Source organism: Sceloporus undulatus, chromosome 1, assembly GCF_019175285.1.
Source record: "Sceloporus undulatus isolate JIND9_A2432 ecotype Alabama chromosome 1, SceUnd_v1.1, whole genome shotgun sequence".
NCBI lineage: Eukaryota > Metazoa > Chordata > Lepidosauria > Squamata > Phrynosomatidae > Sceloporus > Sceloporus undulatus.
The window spans coordinates 356,057,069-356,076,325 of NC_056522.1; the positions used below are offsets into that span (position 1 = coordinate 356,057,069).

At 37.5% G+C, this 19,257-nt stretch overlaps 1 protein-coding gene across 2 annotated transcripts in view; it reads right to left on the reverse strand.

Moving 5' to 3' along the window:
• Nucleotides 1–589: 589 nt before the first annotated feature.
• The window catches only part of ATG2B (autophagy related 2B), a 67,108-nt gene continuing 48,440 nt past the window's right edge, over nt 590–19,257 (reverse strand). For both annotated transcript variants that reach the window (XM_042448562.1, XM_042448552.1), the window contains exons 30-42: nt 17,334–17,536; nt 15,840–16,066; nt 15,210–15,318; nt 14,441–14,635; nt 13,345–13,446; nt 11,920–11,998; nt 11,566–11,770; nt 9,570–9,639; nt 8,423–8,505; nt 8,072–8,193; nt 7,792–7,946; nt 6,951–7,100; nt 590–5,367 (exon numbers count right to left, since the gene is read on the reverse strand). In XM_042448562.1, coding sequence (XP_042304496.1) covers nt 5,137–5,367; nt 6,951–7,100; nt 7,792–7,946; nt 8,072–8,193; nt 8,423–8,505; nt 9,570–9,639; nt 11,566–11,770; nt 11,920–11,998; nt 13,345–13,446; nt 14,441–14,635; nt 15,210–15,318; nt 15,840–16,066; nt 17,334–17,536 — 1,931 coding nt within the window. In that variant the 3' untranslated portion in view covers nt 590–5,136. The remainder of the gene's footprint in view (nt 5,368–6,950; nt 7,101–7,791; nt 7,947–8,071; nt 8,194–8,422; nt 8,506–9,569; nt 9,640–11,565; nt 11,771–11,919; nt 11,999–13,344; nt 13,447–14,440; nt 14,636–15,209; nt 15,319–15,839; nt 16,067–17,333; nt 17,537–19,257) is intronic.

A 19,257-nucleotide genomic window follows, 5' to 3' on the forward strand; every position in this document is an offset into this window, starting at 1 on the left:
CAGAACTCCAGTCAATGAGAAGTCACATTAGTCATGATTTTGGGACAAATTCAAATAATGGGATACGTAATTTCCTAAGTATGGACAAGGCTGTTCCTAGCAGATTTAGTCAGTTTGAGAGGTAGCTGCATCCTGGTCTGAAAGTACAGTGTACCTTCCACATTTGCTAGGGTTGGGGCACATCACCCTTGTGAAAGTGGAGAAACAGCAACTAAAAAGCAGTTTTTATACATTATTTTTAATAACTGTGTGCATGAAACAGTTTTGTGTACACTGAACCATCAGAAAGCAAAAGTGTCATTATCTCAGCCACCCATGAAGACAACTTTGGAATATTTTGGAATTGCAGAGAAAGGAGACACAACCTGTATATTTGAATTCTCATGGAATGTTAGGAGCTGCCTGTATGAACTGTCTCTAGTGTGCTCCAAACTGTTATCAGGGGATGCTGAAGTCCTGTGATTGTTCATGCTATGGTCAGAAGACTGGGCCTCTAGATCTGTTCCTACTAATTTTGACTTTAGGGAAGAAAATGAAGGATCTTTTTGCAATTCGTACAATATGTTTACACCAGAGAATACACACAAAAGGCAGTTTAGAATGTTTATTTCTGTAATGACACCAGTTGAGCAGAACATCTTATTTGTATAAGGCCTTTTACATTCAATGTACATCATGATCGGTGCTAATAGTCTATGGTCAGCATCACTGGGTTTTGGGAGAGAGTGAGTGTTTTCAGTAAAATAAGGAAAAATTAAGTACAATGATTTCCCTTCAAAGAGCCTTCACATTTTTATACTATTATACAGTTCGTTTTGTGCTAGCAAACTATATACAAAATACCACAAAAAGCTAACTTTGACACATAGGTAAAAAATATACATGTATACAGTTCCTCTTTGTTAAGCTATGTTTAGCTTTTATGGTTTTTCCTTTCTTGGAAATCCAGTCCAAGTGCACGATTACTATTAATGAGCCATCTTGATTCTGTAATGTAAACATGATTCAGTATTTGGAGCAAGCTGAAACTGCTGTCAGATGTGTAAGCTGTAGAAAGCTGGTTACAGATGAAACCAAAATTATAACAACCAAGAGCCAAGAGTGCAGATACCCGCATATTTTTGATACTGATAGCAATACCCTGCTGCTATGAGCTATTATTTAATATGCATTTAAACTAAACTGTGTTTTGCTATTTAACAAGTACAGTGCACATAGAAAAAGAAGTATCACATTTGCAGGATGATCAGGTAATTCCATTTCAAATCAAGTCCACTTCTTTATTTCAGTTATTTCTGGTGTAACATGTGGAACTTCAAGGAAAATAGCTTATGTTTTAATAGTCATAAAGCAATGGCAAATTACTACAGATACAATGAGAATATTTAAAAGGTGGGACAAAATATAAACACTTACAGAAATGTGCCTCAGGACTGTGATAAAGCCTACCAGTTGTAAAGTGTCCACAGAAGTTCACTTGCATAGACTTCCCTGTTTTTCTCTTAGGAAAGCACAACAAATCCATGGGACTTTGGATCATAACTCATGGAAATGACACAGCTTCTCTGATAGTGCAACTCTACTTTAAAGTACGTATTGCTGTCTGTCCCTTGACTTTAAGGTAAATCTATCACCAAAAAAATATTCCAATGGGGAGCAGGGGGGGAGGAACTTTCCATTAGGAGAAACAGGATGTGACACATTCCTTAATAGTCTTAGAATCATAGAGTTTGAAGAGACCACAACAGACATCCAGTCCAACCCCCTGATCTTGATGAGTACAGTGACAACAGGTATTTTACATGGTTGCAGACTAATCTAGGCATGTATTTCCTGGACTACAGCAAATATGTGAAAAATGGTAACTGTTACACTTACATGTGGCAAATGATCTCTTGTAAAGTTACAAAATGTATAGCATTAGTAAGTAGGTTATTCCGTTCCAGTGAAATTCATGCTCTTCAAGTCTACTTCTGTTGATGGAAAAGATAACTTTCTGCTGGAATTACATTTACAGGTATCTGAATTGAAACAGGGAACTGAAAAAAATTGACATTGCTGCTTGAGATCCCAACTGCATTGGGATCTAAAATAAACAAAACATGCCTGCAATTCTTTTTTCTCGGCGCAAGTTCCCATAGTTGATTCATGTCTGAGAAGCAACTTCTTGTATTTATGTGATAAAGTTCACTCACACTTATGGTGACCCACACTTTGGGTTTTCTCGGCAAGATTTATTCAGAAGATGTTTGCCTTCCTCTGATGCTTAGAAAGTGTGACTTGCCCAAGGTCACCCAATGAGTTTCCAAGGCTGAGCAGGGATCTGAACCCTGGTCCGCCAGAGTCATAGTCCAATGTTCAAACCACTATACCATCTTGATTCTTAATGGACATCTAAATGAAAACTAAGATCAGTGGTGAGCACCTGGTAAGCATCCACTGAGCCTTACATAACCCTCATGTTAACCTCATACTGGCTCAGCACAAGAAATTGATAATGTCTGTTGACAGATGTTAGATCAGCATGGGAGATTCAGCCCAGCTTGTAAGAAACAGAGAGAGACGAAGGAGCCCTGAAGGAGAGCTTCTGAAATGGAGAGGGTAGAAACTGACTTTTAACCATGATCCTGGTATATTTGCTGCTGTGTGTCATACAGTCTAGTAACAAAGCATAGAGCACAGATTACTTCAGCTCAAGTTGTATAATAAAAAGTGTACTATACATGTAGATACAGTCAATGTCATTTAAATTTATCTTCTTTCACTTTTCTACCAAAGCATTAAGAAATGTGGGCAACCCATAATAGCTAGACAGTTAGCATTTTATGATGTGACTGTTTTGTTTCCTTCCCCAGTGCACAAAAGCCAGTAAGTCTACATAACAGGCCAAAGCAGTTGCTTCCTGAATTTCAGTTTCAAAATGTCAAAAATATAAAGGAACCCCTGAAGAGAAATTGACAACAGAAATGCTAATATTCACAATGTGTTCTTAGAGGCAGACATAAATAGTCAGGTACGTCTGCTGTTTATGAAACAAATATTGATTACTTTGAATTTAGTATACAATAATACATACTCATTAATGGAAGCTCTCCCATCATGGTGGCAATCTGGTTTTTTAAAAAACAACAACACACAAGCATGTGGCCCAATCTCTACATTGTGACAGAGCTGGTCATCCATTTCAATTACTACTTTACTGAATCAGTAAATACTGCCAAAACAGCACTCAGCACAAACATAAAAGTGTTTATGGTCACCTATCAGTAAAAAGAAACTTAAATGTTTGACTCATTTTTGCAACTTTGAGACTGTAATCACTGCTTTGGAGAATGACAATTTCATATCAGATATTGTTAGACTACCTTCCATCCTTGAATTTTGGGTGCTTCCAAATGCAAAGTATCAGACATAGACATATAAGGCAGTATTTTAAATCTAGAACAATTTGTCAGCAGAGCTGACTCATGATAAGCAAACACCAAAGTGTTGATGCAAACTTGGAGGGGAGGAGAGAATTGTATAGGTACAAAGACAGGCCACAGAACTTACACACCTAAAGCAGTACAGAAGATGAAAAGAAAATGACAGTCCTGAACAAATTTAGAAGTGCACAGCTGATTGTTCCATCACTATTTAGCTTAATATTTTTTTCAATACAGAGATTATTTTTGAAGATGCCAGCCACAGATGCTGGTAAAACATCAGGAATAAACTCTTCTAGAACATGGCCACATAGCCAGAAAAACCCACAGAAAACACAGACTATTGGTTCTTGTTCTTTTCTGTACTAGTACCTGTCTCTACCACCCATCTAAAGATGGTGACAAATCATGAATACAGAAATTTTGTATTGAGCAAATTGTAAGATGTTCAGTGTAATGCCCCATGTTTGTAGTTTCCCATGTTAGGGCACTAGCATTTTTGCTTCACAACAAAAATCTCCAGCAGTTATCTCCCAAGCCTCTTACATGTTATTTCAGAACCTTGTAGAGGACCACAACAGGAAAGTTGGGATTGGACAAAATTAGGAATACATATTAGTATTTTACTCAAATCAGAATATAACGGCCACAGCAAAACACTCTTCCGATGTCTAAACAAGTTTGAAAGCTGGTTCTCTTACAATGCAAACCTTGCATAGCAGACACTAAATCAAAAAATTATAATATAGACAACTTCTGGTGTCTCTTTCACAATAAACCTTCTCTTAAACAGGGCAATTTCAGTTGCATATATACATGCAGTCACTCTCTGGATACCTGTTTGATATTCAGCAACCTGAACTATAATCTCTGCAATTTATTTTTGTTGTTATTGATGATCCTGAAGAGTCTTTTCCCTTTAATTTGCATAGGTTTTAAAACTGACTATGAGAAAATAAACATTACATTTTATTAACTGTTTTAAAATGCAATTTACAGGACAAATTCTTTAAAGTGCAACACAACAGAACATGTCTGCAACATTCAAATTGCTCCAGTCTCCACAAAAGGAGGGATTCAACATGTAGGTGAAACAATTAAATATTCACAACTGTGTGGAAACAATTTTTGACCAGGTATTAATAGACTGTCTTTATTGTTAACTGCCACAGGGGCAAACACTCAATAGCCAGAAAAAATAACTGAGATCCCAGTTACTTTTTAATATCATGGAGCACTTGTGTGCTTCATGTCAGATGTCTATTGTTAGAGGAGGACACCGATTTCAGTCTTTTACTAAAAAGTGTTCAACCATGCTCAGGGAATCCCTTTAAATACAAACACAGACTTGCAAATAGGGAAATTGGGTTTCTTCAAAAAGAAAAACAAAAGTCCCTGATGTCAAAAGCAATATTCCAAGGAAAATATGGTATCTAGTCTAAAATCAGTATATTGTGGATTTGGCAACAAAAGATGCCACTCCATTTGGCACTGACCGCAGGTACCGGTAACATGAAATACACCAACAAGTACCAAGTACCAAGCATGTTTTCTACTTGAATATTTCAGGTTTGACATCAAATAGCTTTACAATCTCTTGTGTTCCTGAGATAAGTAAGCATGATAAAAGGATACACCTCATCTAAAGCTGCCACAAGGATAAGCTTGCTTCCAGATTTCCAAAATCTATGCCTCAAGCAAATTTCAACTATCAGTCCTCTCCAAGGCGCCATTTCTGAGACTCTTCCTGGCGCACATCAGGCCTAATTTGGTTTCTCATGCCGCCTAAAACGTTCGATGTTGCCTCTGTGGCAACTATGAGAGGTTTCACCACTGTTGGTGGAATCTGGCGGAGAACTCCTCCTACAGCTCCAGTTACTCCTCTGTTCTCATGTTCACGAGCAGCAGTTTCATAGATGGTATGTGCCGTGTCTGTAATCCCCTTTAGAAAGTCACAAAAACACAAAACAGGGTAAGCACAGTTGCACAGTCTCCTCTAATAAAGTCATTTCAGTATAAGCCATTTCAAGCGTTTAGGTCTTCTAGATCCTGAAGCTCAACACTCATAGCTTCACTTAGAGTCATTTATTTCATCCAGGATCATACATTACAGAAGCATATTCTTTTAACCAGCCTCTTACCCAATTATCCCCTGCACCCAAACAAGACTGGCATTGTGTTCCCTCAGAGCAGAAACATGACTTCCAGCAGAGCTGCACAATGCAACATCCTATTGAAATATTTAGATATTAGGTGCTTCTTGTTATCACTGTGAGCCAAAATTCTAAAGACTAAATCTGACTCTAGATAAGCAAACACCAATGTGTTGATGCATGCTGCCCATTCACTCCTGCTTGGTTCCTTCCACCAGGGGGATAAACTAGATAGGCCATCTGAACCAGGAACTCTGATTTGTCTCTACACCAGTAAGCCACAATCATAACAGTTAGTGCCCTTTTGGCTTATGCATTTGGCTTGTTAGGGAAGAGAAAAAACAGAGTTCCTGGTTCACACATCCCACTAGGAAAAAACTATTCCTCCAGATGTTTCAGATTCCCCTATATCTGGGATAAAAAAATAAATAAAAAACAGGTGAATGTCCTTCCTGGAAGTCTCAAAGAATGGCAATTCCCCTTTTATATAGGTTTCATGACTCCCTACATTGTTTGAGATTTAAAAAGAAACTGTTTTTCAAAACCGGAATTGGATTCCACCTATCCTTGAGTTTTAGGTATTTTTGGCAGCTCACATAGCACTCTCAGTGTCTGGGGGCAAAAAATTGGTTTCTAGATTCACTACTGTTGTTCACCTCTGCACTATATTAACCACAGACAGAAGGTCTGTAGTTTATTTATCCACCATCACCTGGACGCTGCTCATAAATCAGCAGTATGGAAGTGTGGGCCACATGGAGCCCTCAGGACTATTTTAGTCACCCCAGGATTAAAAACAAAATCTCCAAATGCCCTCTAGCAGGTGACAGGGACAATGCTGCTGTTTTCAGTCCAGGAAAAGCTTTTTTTGATACAGGGAAGGACTTGGAAGTTGGCTTCTTGGGGGTTTTTAAGCCTCTTCTGAGCAAAAATAGCCTGGAGGGGGTCCAAACTGTGGCAAAATTGCTCCCCACTCCAGATAAAGCAGCATTAGTCAAAGGGGTGGTCGATGGACTGATGCTGGTCGCTAAGCCATTAGCTCCTAATTATTGGAGAGTGGAAAAAAGCAAAAACTATAGGAAAGTTGATGTTCCCCCATTTAGCCACCTTAAGAAGCACTGCCCTAGAGGGCGCTGAGGGGGAAAATCTTGTTATTTTTCCACACACACACTACTGGTATACAGTGATGTGGGCAGACCCCCAATTTACCTGACAGCTGCCCACCCCTGTCATAAACCATAAAGAAGCACTGCCCCAGAGCTTTGACTTAATAAAATCTAAAAAAACCCTGCAACATTGTCTATTTTCCATGTTGGAAGATTTTGAGACAAACGTAATGCATATCGCCAAAAGACAATGCCATTTCCCATACCTCTTTTACAACGCTGTACGCTTTGGCCACACCTTCACGAAGATCTACAGGCTGATGCGCTAGGCGGTAGCGAGAAAGTCGCTTGATTTTTTTTGTCTCAATTAAACTAGGTCCAGGAGAAACCATGTCATAAGCTGTTTCTGCTGCTGCCTAGGTTTCGGTTTGAATAAAAAATCAAGAATGCACTCTTAACACCACAATTGTTGTTCCAGTAAAATGATACATATTGATCATGGAAGTTATGATGATCCTACTTGCTTTTGACAATCCTAAAAGTTGAGGTGTATTCCTCATTTCTCAAGGTTCACTATAATCCATTCATTATATAAAAAGTCAGTTTCCCACATATGTTCTAGACAGTGCTTCAAAGGAGGACTTAGGATGGAAATAAGTCATTGAAAGACATGATTTAATAAACTTTCTCCTTACACATACTGTCATCAAATCAATGGTCACTTTGCTAGTAATGTATAAGCATGAATTCTAAAAAAAGTATAGTATAGTAATGACAGCATGGATATTTAAAGAATTTAACAGCAATTTCAAACAGCAGAAGTTGCAAAAGATTACGGGTCATGCCTTCCCTTCCCCTAATTAAGAAGAAAGATTATTTATTACATAACTGGAGGCATACTAATTTAAATTTGTAGTTTCTATATGTATTTTAATGGTTTGTACAAAATGATAACAGTCTATGGCTATGAACAGTAAGTTTATATGACAAGACATATAATTCAAGCTTTAGCTAATCTCTACATCTTTTTCAATATTCTGCAAGCCCCACCACCTCCAAAATAGGTCTCTAACTAGCTATTTCCCCCAAATAAACAGAAAAACATACCTGTATGGTCTGTACCATTCTGTTTGTCAGCTCTAATGCTGCCATTGCAGTAGAAGTACCAAAAGAAGCTGCTCCTCTCTGAAAGCCTCTTACAATACGGCCATCTTTTCGGTACTGTTCTATTGGTAACCACACCAAGTCCTTTAGACCCTGAACTGTAATTACAGAGAGAATGCTATGGATAAGATCTGTGAGAAAGTACTTCCCAGAAAAAATATCCATATAAAGAGTTAGATCTAAATTTTCAAAATATGATCAACAGACTACTATAAGCACTCACCTAACTGAACCAGTGAATGCATTGGCCCAACTCCTCCTAGAATACCTGGTAGCTGGTTTTTCTTGATATCATTAAGCCATTCTGAGATGGCATAAGAAAACAGCTTATCCACACCTAGTAACCTGTAACAAGTAGTTTTATTAGTGAATATAAAAACAAAGATCAATTATCTGAAAATGCAGCAAACAGATCATGTCACATATTGGTTATAATGCCAGTTAACCATTTTGTTATCTCCTTCACAATACAAGTATTGCTTTAAGTACTATAAGTTTCCGTGTTGGCTTTGCTATTAAGCGAGTTACAAGACTATTCCATGAGAATTAATACAAGGCTACTGAGAAAACTTACCCATGCCGGTAGCAAAGTTTTTTCAGTTTCAGTTCAGAGCAATTTAATTGAGCAAGGCCAATCAAAATTCCAGCTAATGTACCCTGGAAGTTAAAAAAAAAAGTCAAGTTCTTCTAAAATTCATCAGCAGCAAATTGGCAGAAATCCTCTGATCACTTTTTCCTGATCCTTCTATCCCCTCCTTTTTTTTTTTAACATGTAAACAAATCAAACCACATTTCTGTCTTTATAGCCTACTATAGAATTCCATCTGTAGTTATCTTGTTGCTTTATTTAAGATGGCCACAGCAAAGAAGCTGGATTATTAACACTGGGACAACTACTCGGGAGTTTCTTTAATGGTATAGACGTTCCCACAATTAAATACGTATTAAGGAAAACATTTCTATGTTAGTAAGGAGCTTTGACAGACATGTGGCAGTGCTAACTATATCTATTCTGCACACATCAGTACTTCATATTGTCATAACACAAGATGATAACTTGCTATCTTATATTTTCCAAATGACCAAAAATAGCCCTCTTGCAAAAGCTCCAATTAGAGCGATTCTGCCACACCCTCAGAAAAAGTGGACATGGTATGCTTTCAAGTAGCACCTATCCACACCAGTCAGTTCATGGGTGGGAAGAAAACAGGGAGCAGTGGGGTGAATGTAATTGGCTCCTCCATGATCTAAGATACCAGGCATCAGAATGGAACAGACAAAAGTAATGGATGGTTAAGGTAGCACCTTTCAACTCAAACACAGTTCCGTCAAAGTAACATATTGTACATATCAGTTCTACATGCACATATTTTATGAACACTGCTCCCAAACTCTACAGTTGATCCCTAACCCTCCCAGCTCAATAACTACTAACGGGCAAAACAGTCAAGCAGCTTGAAAAAATGATGTTGCTTGTTTAACACTTGCTGATGTTCATCTGCCTAGTCATCTGTGGTGAATATGAATCTTCTCCAGGCAATCCAACAGGAAAGCTTTATCATGATTTGATGCTTTCTACCTCATCTACTCATAAAAGGTTTATGTGAGCAAATGGGCTGGTGAAAATCTTATGGGATATAAACTTCTTTAGATTAATTGACACAAAAATGCAAGTTCCAAAGCTCTGATATGACTGGACAGCACAACAAGGATCAACCAACCTGATCCATAGAAACATGTTTGCCATGATAATCAAGACGTACTGGGACTTCTGATGTGAATCGAAATTCTCTAAAAAGAATAGAAAAAAAGTGGTAACTGGCTACACTGAAACATAGAAAAATAATAACTGGTACTTGATTAGATAAAACTGAAGTCTATTTTTATTTCAAGCAGTGAAATTAGAAAACTGACATTTCTGAAGCCTAAATATTTATTGCTTCACTAAATTCCAGACATTTGCTAAGAGATCAGGGTGACGAAGGATTAAAAAAATTCCAGACATATCACAAAATGCAGTCTCATACTAATGACCTTTCCAATAATATCCAGTCAAATGAGTTACTTTCACCAAAACTAAAACTGCTTTTACAATACAGTATTTTCAAGAGTACTGATGCAAGTCAGCATTGATTCTATAAATGGGAACTTGTTAGACCAAAAGAAATACAGTACACTGTTCAGCAACATAATGGAATGGAACTTTCAGCCATTTTGCTTTCAGCCAGTATGTATAAATTTGGCTGTGGTAAACTAGCTGCTTTTTATAAAGCAAAACTTGTTGAGGAACAGGTTTTGCTATCATTAGCTGTGCTGATCATTAAATTCCTGAACTTAAAGTACTGGTTTATGATGGAATAAAAGGTATCTGTCAGGTAACACCACTGAGAGTGTGGGTGAGATGGAGGTTATGACATAGAATCTAAAGAATTAGAAGGAGCCCAAGAGTTATCTAATTCAACACCCTGAAAAAATCAAAGCATCTCTGATGGATAGCCATCCAACCTCTTTTTAAAAACCTACACTGAACCTGCATCCAGCAGGCTGTGCCAACAGAGGTAGTTCTACCATAGCTCAAATGAACTCAAATTCAGCTGCCCATAACTTTGAGGAAGCCTGTTTATTATATTTAGAACATCCTAAACCACCCCTGCCCCCAGTGTCCCATAACAAATCTGAACAAAGTTGTGGGAAATTAATTGTTCTCCCCCCCCCCCAATACATTCAGGAGCAAAGTGATCTTTCCTCAATTATCTCTATGTAGTATTACAACAAGATAGTTGTCTTGTTGCCAGCCTCTTTTAAAACTGGAATTGCACACTCACCCAACTCAAAAAGTTCAATAGGAAAGCAGCAGCTACAGGAAAGAGATCTACCACTTTGGGAGGATGGGTGGCACCTTGTTGTTTCTGAGAGATGGAAAGAGATGGGAGCTTGTTCCTGTTGGTGATAGGTAGCCATGAAGGGGGGAAAATAAAATGGTTCCTCCTTTGGGGTTTACCATTTTAAACATATTGACCTGCCTGGTGTGTGTGTGTGTGTGTGTGTGTGTGCCTACCTCACTACCTGTCACAAAGTGAGAAGTGATATGAGGGCGCAGGTTTGGAGTGTCTGATTCATTGGCTAGAGTAAGACAATCCTGTGGGATACTGGCTGCTCTTCCTCAGCCAGTTCACTAGATTTTGGTGGTGGCCAAGTATTGTTTAACACTTGCTGATGTTCATCTGCCTAGTCATCTGTGGTGACTAGGTTAGTTTTATTTGAAGATCCTGGTAGGCAGAAAAGCCACCTCTAAAAGCTTTAAACAAATAAATAAGGGTCTACAACAATCTTAACTGTTATTTCTGTGTCTGATTCTTTGCATTCATATTTACTCTCCCCTCCCATTTACTTTTAGTCTCTGCTTCTACCTTTTCTACTAAATGCCAATTTTCTCAACCATTGGTTTACTAACTAATCCTAAAACATTGTCCTAAAGTCAAAGGGATGCACTGGTCTAAAAGTCCATTTCCCTGCATACGCAAGCGGGTTTTGTATCAACATGTACACACATGCATACAGGCAATGCCATGCAAACAGATTCTGGATTGGGGATAGTGAATGGAAGCCAAAGTGTATTTTGTACCGCAGAATGTAAGAGAAGACACAACAGAAGCAAATGGAAGAAAGATGGGAAGTTTTCTCAAGAGTTGGTGGATCTAAGATGGCTTACAATACCTGAAAAAGATTGGCTGATCACTGAATGACTCCTCTTCATGTGCAAAATTATGGTCATCCCCATTAAGCACATCCACAGAATCAACGCTTCCATTCTGATTGGACTCCTTGTATGGTGAGAAAGAAATGACTGGACTCGGCTCCTTGAAACCGATGTGGTGCCTGGGTAAGGTGCAGGTTACTTCAGCACCAGGAGGCTTTTTAACTGCAAATAATAATAATAATTCATACTGAAACCCAACTTCAAATTTCAACTTCATTGAAAGTTATTTTTATGCAGCTGTTGTTAAATTAATTATTAATACGACTTCATGATACGACTAAGAATGAAACTGTTTATCTCAGAATATTTACCCTCAGGGTCTGGGGTCATTAGGACTTCTACTTCTGTAGATAGGCTAGTGAAAAAATCCTTCAGGAAAAACAGGGCATCCTACAATATGAACAACATGTATTAGTTTAAAAGAAAAAGCATTCTCCATCATCATTTGATACAACTGCTCATCATGTTTCTGTACAAGCATAAAGGAAATTTGCTGTGTTGGGTATAAGACAAATTCTCTTCAAGCTTTATCTTAATTAGGAAGCCTATAAACAAGTGTCTGTACAGCTTGCATTATCTGAGTTGAAATAGTCTCCTATCAAAACCTGAGCAAGACAGAACATGAGGAAATAATTTTCGTAGTATGATCTTCCTAGAAGAAAACAGATTTTCACCAAACCATAAGAGCAGAGACCAAAGTATTAATGTACCTTAAAACTAAATTATATAACATACAACAGAAATACCAGCCTTCCATCACCTCCTCTCTAGTTCTTCCTTTCCCAAAAGGAATTGAAAAATAAACAGTCTAAACAATGTGATGGCATTTCACACTGCTTTGAAATGCAAAGAAGAAAGGAAAAACGATTACAATGTTCTGATATGCCATCATACCAAATCCAAGAAACTACAGCAAATAAAAATTGAAGTTACGAAGGGGCCCCGTCCGAGACTCAGTTCACTGCAGACCCTATTGCAATGGCTTTCCCACTGGTATATCTGTTTACTTTCTCCTATGATTTTCACTTTATTTTTTTAAAAAAGCATCCACTGTATCTGAAGATACTGTTGCAGTTTGGACAAATCATTCTTAATTCCTATCAGTGGGTAGATTATTAAAAGGTGTGCTGTGAAGGAAATTCCCTTTACACATAATCTATCCATAATAATATCTATTTCGTTCCAGATCCCTCCATATAAGGGAAATCAGAGTATGCTGAAGCCCCATAGGAACTAATGGGACTCGCGCCCATGGTAGTGCAGCGGCGCACATGCACCACAGGTGCACACCCCATTATTTCTTCCGAGGTGCGCAATGGGCTCTTCCGGCACGGCTTTCAGTGTATGCTGAAAGCTGCATATGGTACGCCCGCATAAAATGCAGGCGTGCTGTATTGACATCTCAAAAAAGGTACAGGCTGAAACAGCAAGGGCTAGAATTGCTATCCACCTTCTCAGTTTTTAAATAATTTTGTTAACGTGTTGCCTATGCTTCAGAAATATTTTTTTGTTCCTCTAGCCAGATAACTTACTGGTACAATAAAAGCAAATGTTAATGAAACTACAAATTTAGGACATAATGTAAGTCTACAAAAATGGATTATAGGTTATGGGAACAGGTGATTAGGAATTAAATAATCTGCTCTCCCAAGCAGTAATTAACAGATAATTGTATCATGCCAATTCTATACTATATTGTGCTTTTTTTTCTACAAATCACCTCTTTGTAAACCTACCTGGTCAATATTGAGGCGCAGTGGCATTAATGACACTCGTAAACAACATTCTTGTGGTGACTTGCCTGACTCTGGACGAACATGCAATGCTTTGACTGTCAGCTGAAGCCAAAGAAATCAAAACAAAGAAAAGCTCAGTGACAATGAAAATTCATAAACACATGATATACACATGTGTGGGCAGTCTAAATAATATTTACAATTAATACTATGGATTTGAAGAGAACTGAATACAGACAAAGTTTACATCTGGTATTGGTAGCTTTCTATTTTGTTTGGATATGGGACCAAAATTAGCATCACTGAAATGCAGAATAATAGAAATGTCTTTATAAGAATTTATTTCCACCCAGATATTTACTTAGGCAACACTGATCAACATTAGAAGTAGTATATGTTCCACGTGTAGTACAGAACTATTTGTACTACAGGGGATGTAGTTATTTCCACTGCAAGTAAGAGAACATACAGTTCTAATATTTTCCAAAGTTTTCAATCATGAAGGGCATTGTGATTCTAAGAATGATCCATTTAGTCATGTAAACTCACTATTAGGGTAATCTGAAATGAGAAGGACAATTTTGGGTTTTCTAGCCCCATTCATGTACACCAGGATATCCGAATCCTATATTTACCTGTGCATACTTTTTTGGAAAACTGAAGTTACAATGAACAGTTGTGCCTGTGAATTCCATATCTAGATTGCTTTTTAACTTCTAGTTAATGGCAGAGGCAACTTAACAGAACATGGAAGCCCTGAACAGGCAACTGTTTGCAGAATGAATTGGGCTAAATTGGAGGTAGAATGTGTATGAAGATGCACTTCCTGCACCCAAGTGTCCCCAGCTACCTCAAAGTTCTTTTTTATTCAGATTGATCTGAAAAAGAGTATGTTCAACTAGTATGTCCTTACAAAATTCTTGAAAACAGGATGAGCCTTGCCTTGGCATTCCTGCTCACATGGGGTCACCAGTTTAGTCCTTTTTGAGTTGCAGTCAAAGATCTCTGTAAGGTTATATTTGTACACTATACATACTTTCTAATCACTACTCATTCATATATTTATAATATTGAGCAATCTGTTGGAAAGCATTACCATATTGGAATGAGCTTTTCTAGGCATCTCCTTACTACAATAGAGATAAAGAAATTTGTTCATCTGTGATGTAGCCAAACGATCTCTGATTTCAAGATCTTGAACCACAAACACTTGACGGGACACTGGTTGTTCCAAGATGCTCGTCTCTCCCTCTGTTTCACCTGATGGATATACCTCATGCTGGAATTTCACCTTATAAGACCAGAAATAAATACAGATAACAAGCTTTAAAAAATCCCCATCTATTCTATTAGGAAGATACAGGGCTATTTCTAGAAATCTTTTGTGTTTTAAGGTAAAATGTAAATGAACATAAAAATGCCATTCATCTCCATTAGCTTTCTCATGACCTTTACTTTGAATATGTGAAAATCTATAGATGGTCTCTTCCTAACCATCCATGCATTTTCAGGTAGTGCTTGCTAAGAATATCTCTTATGGTTTGGGACAATTTATTTATTTGCCATTAGAATATTTATACCCTGCCATTCCACTGTGATTTGAATCTACAGGGCTGTTCATAAAACCATCTCTACAAGAACAATTAAATGGAGAGTCACAGTTGAGAGAATTATGTAGCAAGACAATGAAAACTACACTGGCCTAATAATCTACCATGAGAACTTGGGGAATTTTAGAATAGGCATCAGAGGCACAAGGAAGTTTGGGGGGACAAGAAGGGAGATTGGGAGACAGCTCCAATAAAAATTGGAGAACATATAATCTGAAGAAACTGCTACAGTAACCAATTCATTTATACTCTCACCTTGCTTAACTGTATTTCCATCAAGAAATCTGGGTTCCTTCCTCTTCCTGCATAGGCTGTGCTACGTCCATGCCTTGTTGGTGTGTGAGATGGCGAACTTTGAGGACTACTGCAATAAGAGAAAGGATATTACTTTTTTGCTAAAAATTAAAGTTTGGCTCACAGAAACTGTTGTTACATAAATTGAAGTTTGCTATGCAGTCCACAACCTCACATCTTTGTATTCCAAATAAAGGAAACTGAACTTGCTGGTACTGTTTCCTGGAACAGACTTTCCTCTTGCCAGTGACTATGTGGCTGTGCAAATGTATGAAGGCAACAATATGTTGGGTAAACATCATGATTATTAAGAAAATTCTACAACCTGCAGGATAGACTTGATTACTTCTAAGTATAGTGGTGTTTTTGCTATGCCTGGTTATGGAAAAACTAAACCCATGTTTTTAATGGAATCTTAATCTGAAACAAAAACAAGCACTCGGGTGTAATTAATGTGGGAAGTGATTTTTTACTGATTTTTTTTAAAAAAAGAAAATAAAAGATGTGATAACCCCAGACAGCTTTGTATTTTGAAGCCAGATTCTTGGCTACCTTGCAAAAAGGCAATGAACTGGTACCAGGAATACTTACATGTAGCTTTTAGCTGGAGAAGTAGGTGGTACAGTCCCAAAATCTTTTCCACCATAAAGATGCCAAATGAGTGATATTTCTTTCACAACATAGCGTATCACTGGCACAGGAAAACGCAACAGCCCTTTGCTTGTGTCTGCTCTTCTTACTGGCAGGCTGAAATGGTTGTCTTTTACCAGGATTGCATCAGCCACCAATTTTTTCACTACAGGCTCTTCTTCCTTATCCTAAAAGGTTACAGGATATTAGGTGTACAAAAGATATTAAATAAATGTTCCCTTTCCACTTTTAGGTCACTGGCCTAAAGTGGCAAAATTAGAAATTTTGCTTAGGTTTGCAGTGGTAAAATCCAATTATCTTTTTCTGATGACTGTTTCTATCAGCTGAACCAGGAGGCAGTGATTACCCTTCTTCCTTATGTTCCCAAAAAGTCAGGGGTGCAGAACCTCAAGTAAATTTTCAATGGATGTGGAGATCATAGGGGAAATGAGGGAGAGAGGGAGAGAATCCAATTAACTGAGTGAACTTCATCTTATGTGAATTGGGATCCATCCTAGAAAAAGAAATTTATTTGGTGGCATCTTCAGACTTTATAAAATGGCACAACCTGCCGTAGAAACAAACTACTTCATCACGTTGATGAACAGGAACTGAGAGAAGTAAAATTAAAAAGTCAATTTCTAGCTGATTAGGAAAAAACAATTTTAAATGGAGAATAATAGTAGTGTAACATATGCACAGTTTTTATAGAATGCAAAGAAATCATTATCTCTGTTGTGCTCAAATGGTCAACAAACCACAGCCAAAATAAAAATTTACCTTCAAACAACCAAGACAATCAAGAAGAATGGTGGAGAACAACACATCTGGAGCTCGAAATTTTTATGAATTTATTTGGGCTATCCAATTATTATTATTATTATTATTATTATTATTATTATTATTATTATTATTATTATTTACATTATTTATACCCCGCCCTTCAGCCCTAATGGCTCTCAGAGCGGCTTACAATTATTATTTTTAATAAGACGGTTCTTGCCCTCAGGCTTACAATCTAAATTCAGAGCCTCGCGATGGTTCCAGATAAACAAAACAATCCCTGGTCTTGTTTCCCTTGTTTAAAGATTTATAAAACACACAAGTGCCAGTTTTTGTTTTAAAAATGCTAGTTTCTGAAAATAGAACGAACATATAACCAAGAAGCCCTTATGTTTTACAGGTTTTTTTTTTAAAAAAAACGCTCAATTTCTTCATATATACCGGCAAAACGAGGAAAAATACACCCCTTATTTTTCAACCTGAGAAATCACTTCTAATATTTAGAATGGCATACAATTACTTGACATCAGATTATCATATCTTATTTTAAAAGGAACTCCCTTAAGAAGCTTAAAAAATCTGAATCTGTGCAATAGTTGATCAGCAAACAATTAGCCCATGCTTTTCAAGATGTGCTTTCTAATTACCTTAATTACATTAAAAGTTTCTTACCGAGACAACAGGTTTGGGTGCAAAAAGAATGCAGAAGTCATCATTTTCAGAAGGTATGTCTCCTATAGCTTCACTAATCATATTTGGAGTGAATGATGTATACGTGGGGCTTGAATCTTGGGAGATATTCCCACTTTCATCAGGAAAAAGGAAAAGATCTGAGCAAGATGGTGCTGGTGTTTGAGCCTTTTCATCCAAAATTCCTAAGAGATGCAAAAAATACCCTAAGAAATATTTACATGAAACTTAAAAGCATTAATACACATTGGCTGCATTTGCACATAATAAATCAGTCAGCCATGAGAAGACTGGAAGTTTTCACTTCTGCATTAGATTAACTAGAGTTTAGCATTTTATGCAAAGGCCATGGGGAAACATTTATACTGTGTCTAGGGGCCATTTTTCTGCCCCTGCATTGCTAGAGAGGCTGCACTGCCTGCTAAAAATGGGTGCCAAACCTTTAAAAAACCAAATTAGAAGTGGACAGAAGTACAGTTCTCGTTTGAAAAACTGGTATTTTTGTGTTAAATAGTGCCGAGGGGAGAAGGAGTTGACAGTTATTTAAAAGGTGCTCCATCAGGAAAATAAAAATAGGTGAGCCTGGAGAGAGCAAAGTCACAAAAATACCCTAGGGGCTACATACAATCTCAAAGTGAATTCTTCCCCACCCTGGTCAACATCGTGGTTAACCTTTACTATCATTATTTGAAACAAGCTAGCTCCATACAAGCAATTGGTTTGTTTCCAACAAATCCTAGTTAAGATTAACCTGTTTTTCCTGATTCATATGACACACTAAAACACAGTTAATCTGTAATAGAGGTAAAAGGTTCTGACCTTCTCTCACAAGTGAGAGAAACAAGAATTGAGATCTGCTGGAGGGGAACTGCCATTTATTGCATCAGTCAGGGCAATATGCTATGGGATGACATGAGACAGTACCTTCTCTGCTATGGTACCCTATTATGGAATAGTCTCTCTTTGGAGGCCCAACTGGTGCCAACATTGCTTTCATTCCAGCACCAAGTGAAAATGTTGCTGCTCATTAAAGCCTTTGGGGCCTAAATAGTTTTACCCAAATCCTCACATGTACATGGTTTTAAATGGTTTTAAACTATTTTAACCAGTTTTACTGTCTGTTTAGCTTGTGAACATGTTTATTTTGCTTTTAGTCTTTAAAAAATTTTTTTTAGCTTAAATTAGTCAGAAAGGTATGCTGCCCTGATATTCTTCCTTAACCTCTCAGACAGAATTGTTGTGTCAAATCTGTATTGTGTTAATTTACTTTGCTCCTGATTCATAAAATTATAAACTTTTCAGCATCTCTTGGGAAATTAATATGACATGGTGCTCTAATAGAAAAATGAAGTACCTTGAATGCTGTCTTTTCCCATAAGAGTTTGTTCTATTCATTAAGAGGATCTAGGGAAGACCACCATCAGCTTGTGAACTGCATTTGTCTGCGGCATGCAAAAGGGTCTTTTCAGTCCCTATACCTGAGTTTTGCAACTTCCTTTCTAGACAGAACAATCTCATTCCCTCTTTGGTAGTCTTTCCAATTCAGTGTAACAATCTGTTCCACCAGGCATTTGATTGACTAACTGGTTCCATAATAAGTGTCACTGTTTATCAACAGGATTTTCTTTAAATTTTGAACTGCGTGTCATTTACATTTACTTTTCTGTCATTTTTGTTACACACTGACACATGCTCCATATCTGTCATGGCCTTTGGCTAGTATAACTCATTGAAACTAATTTGCTGTATTGTGTTTTGAATACTGAGCTCTCCAAAAGAAACATATAAAATCAATATTTTAAATACACAGACTAACATTCCACAACTTGATGTTCTCCAGTTCTCTTGAACAACGTTTACAAGCCCCAGCCAACCAAATGTCAAAAATTAGAAGAGTTGTAGGCCA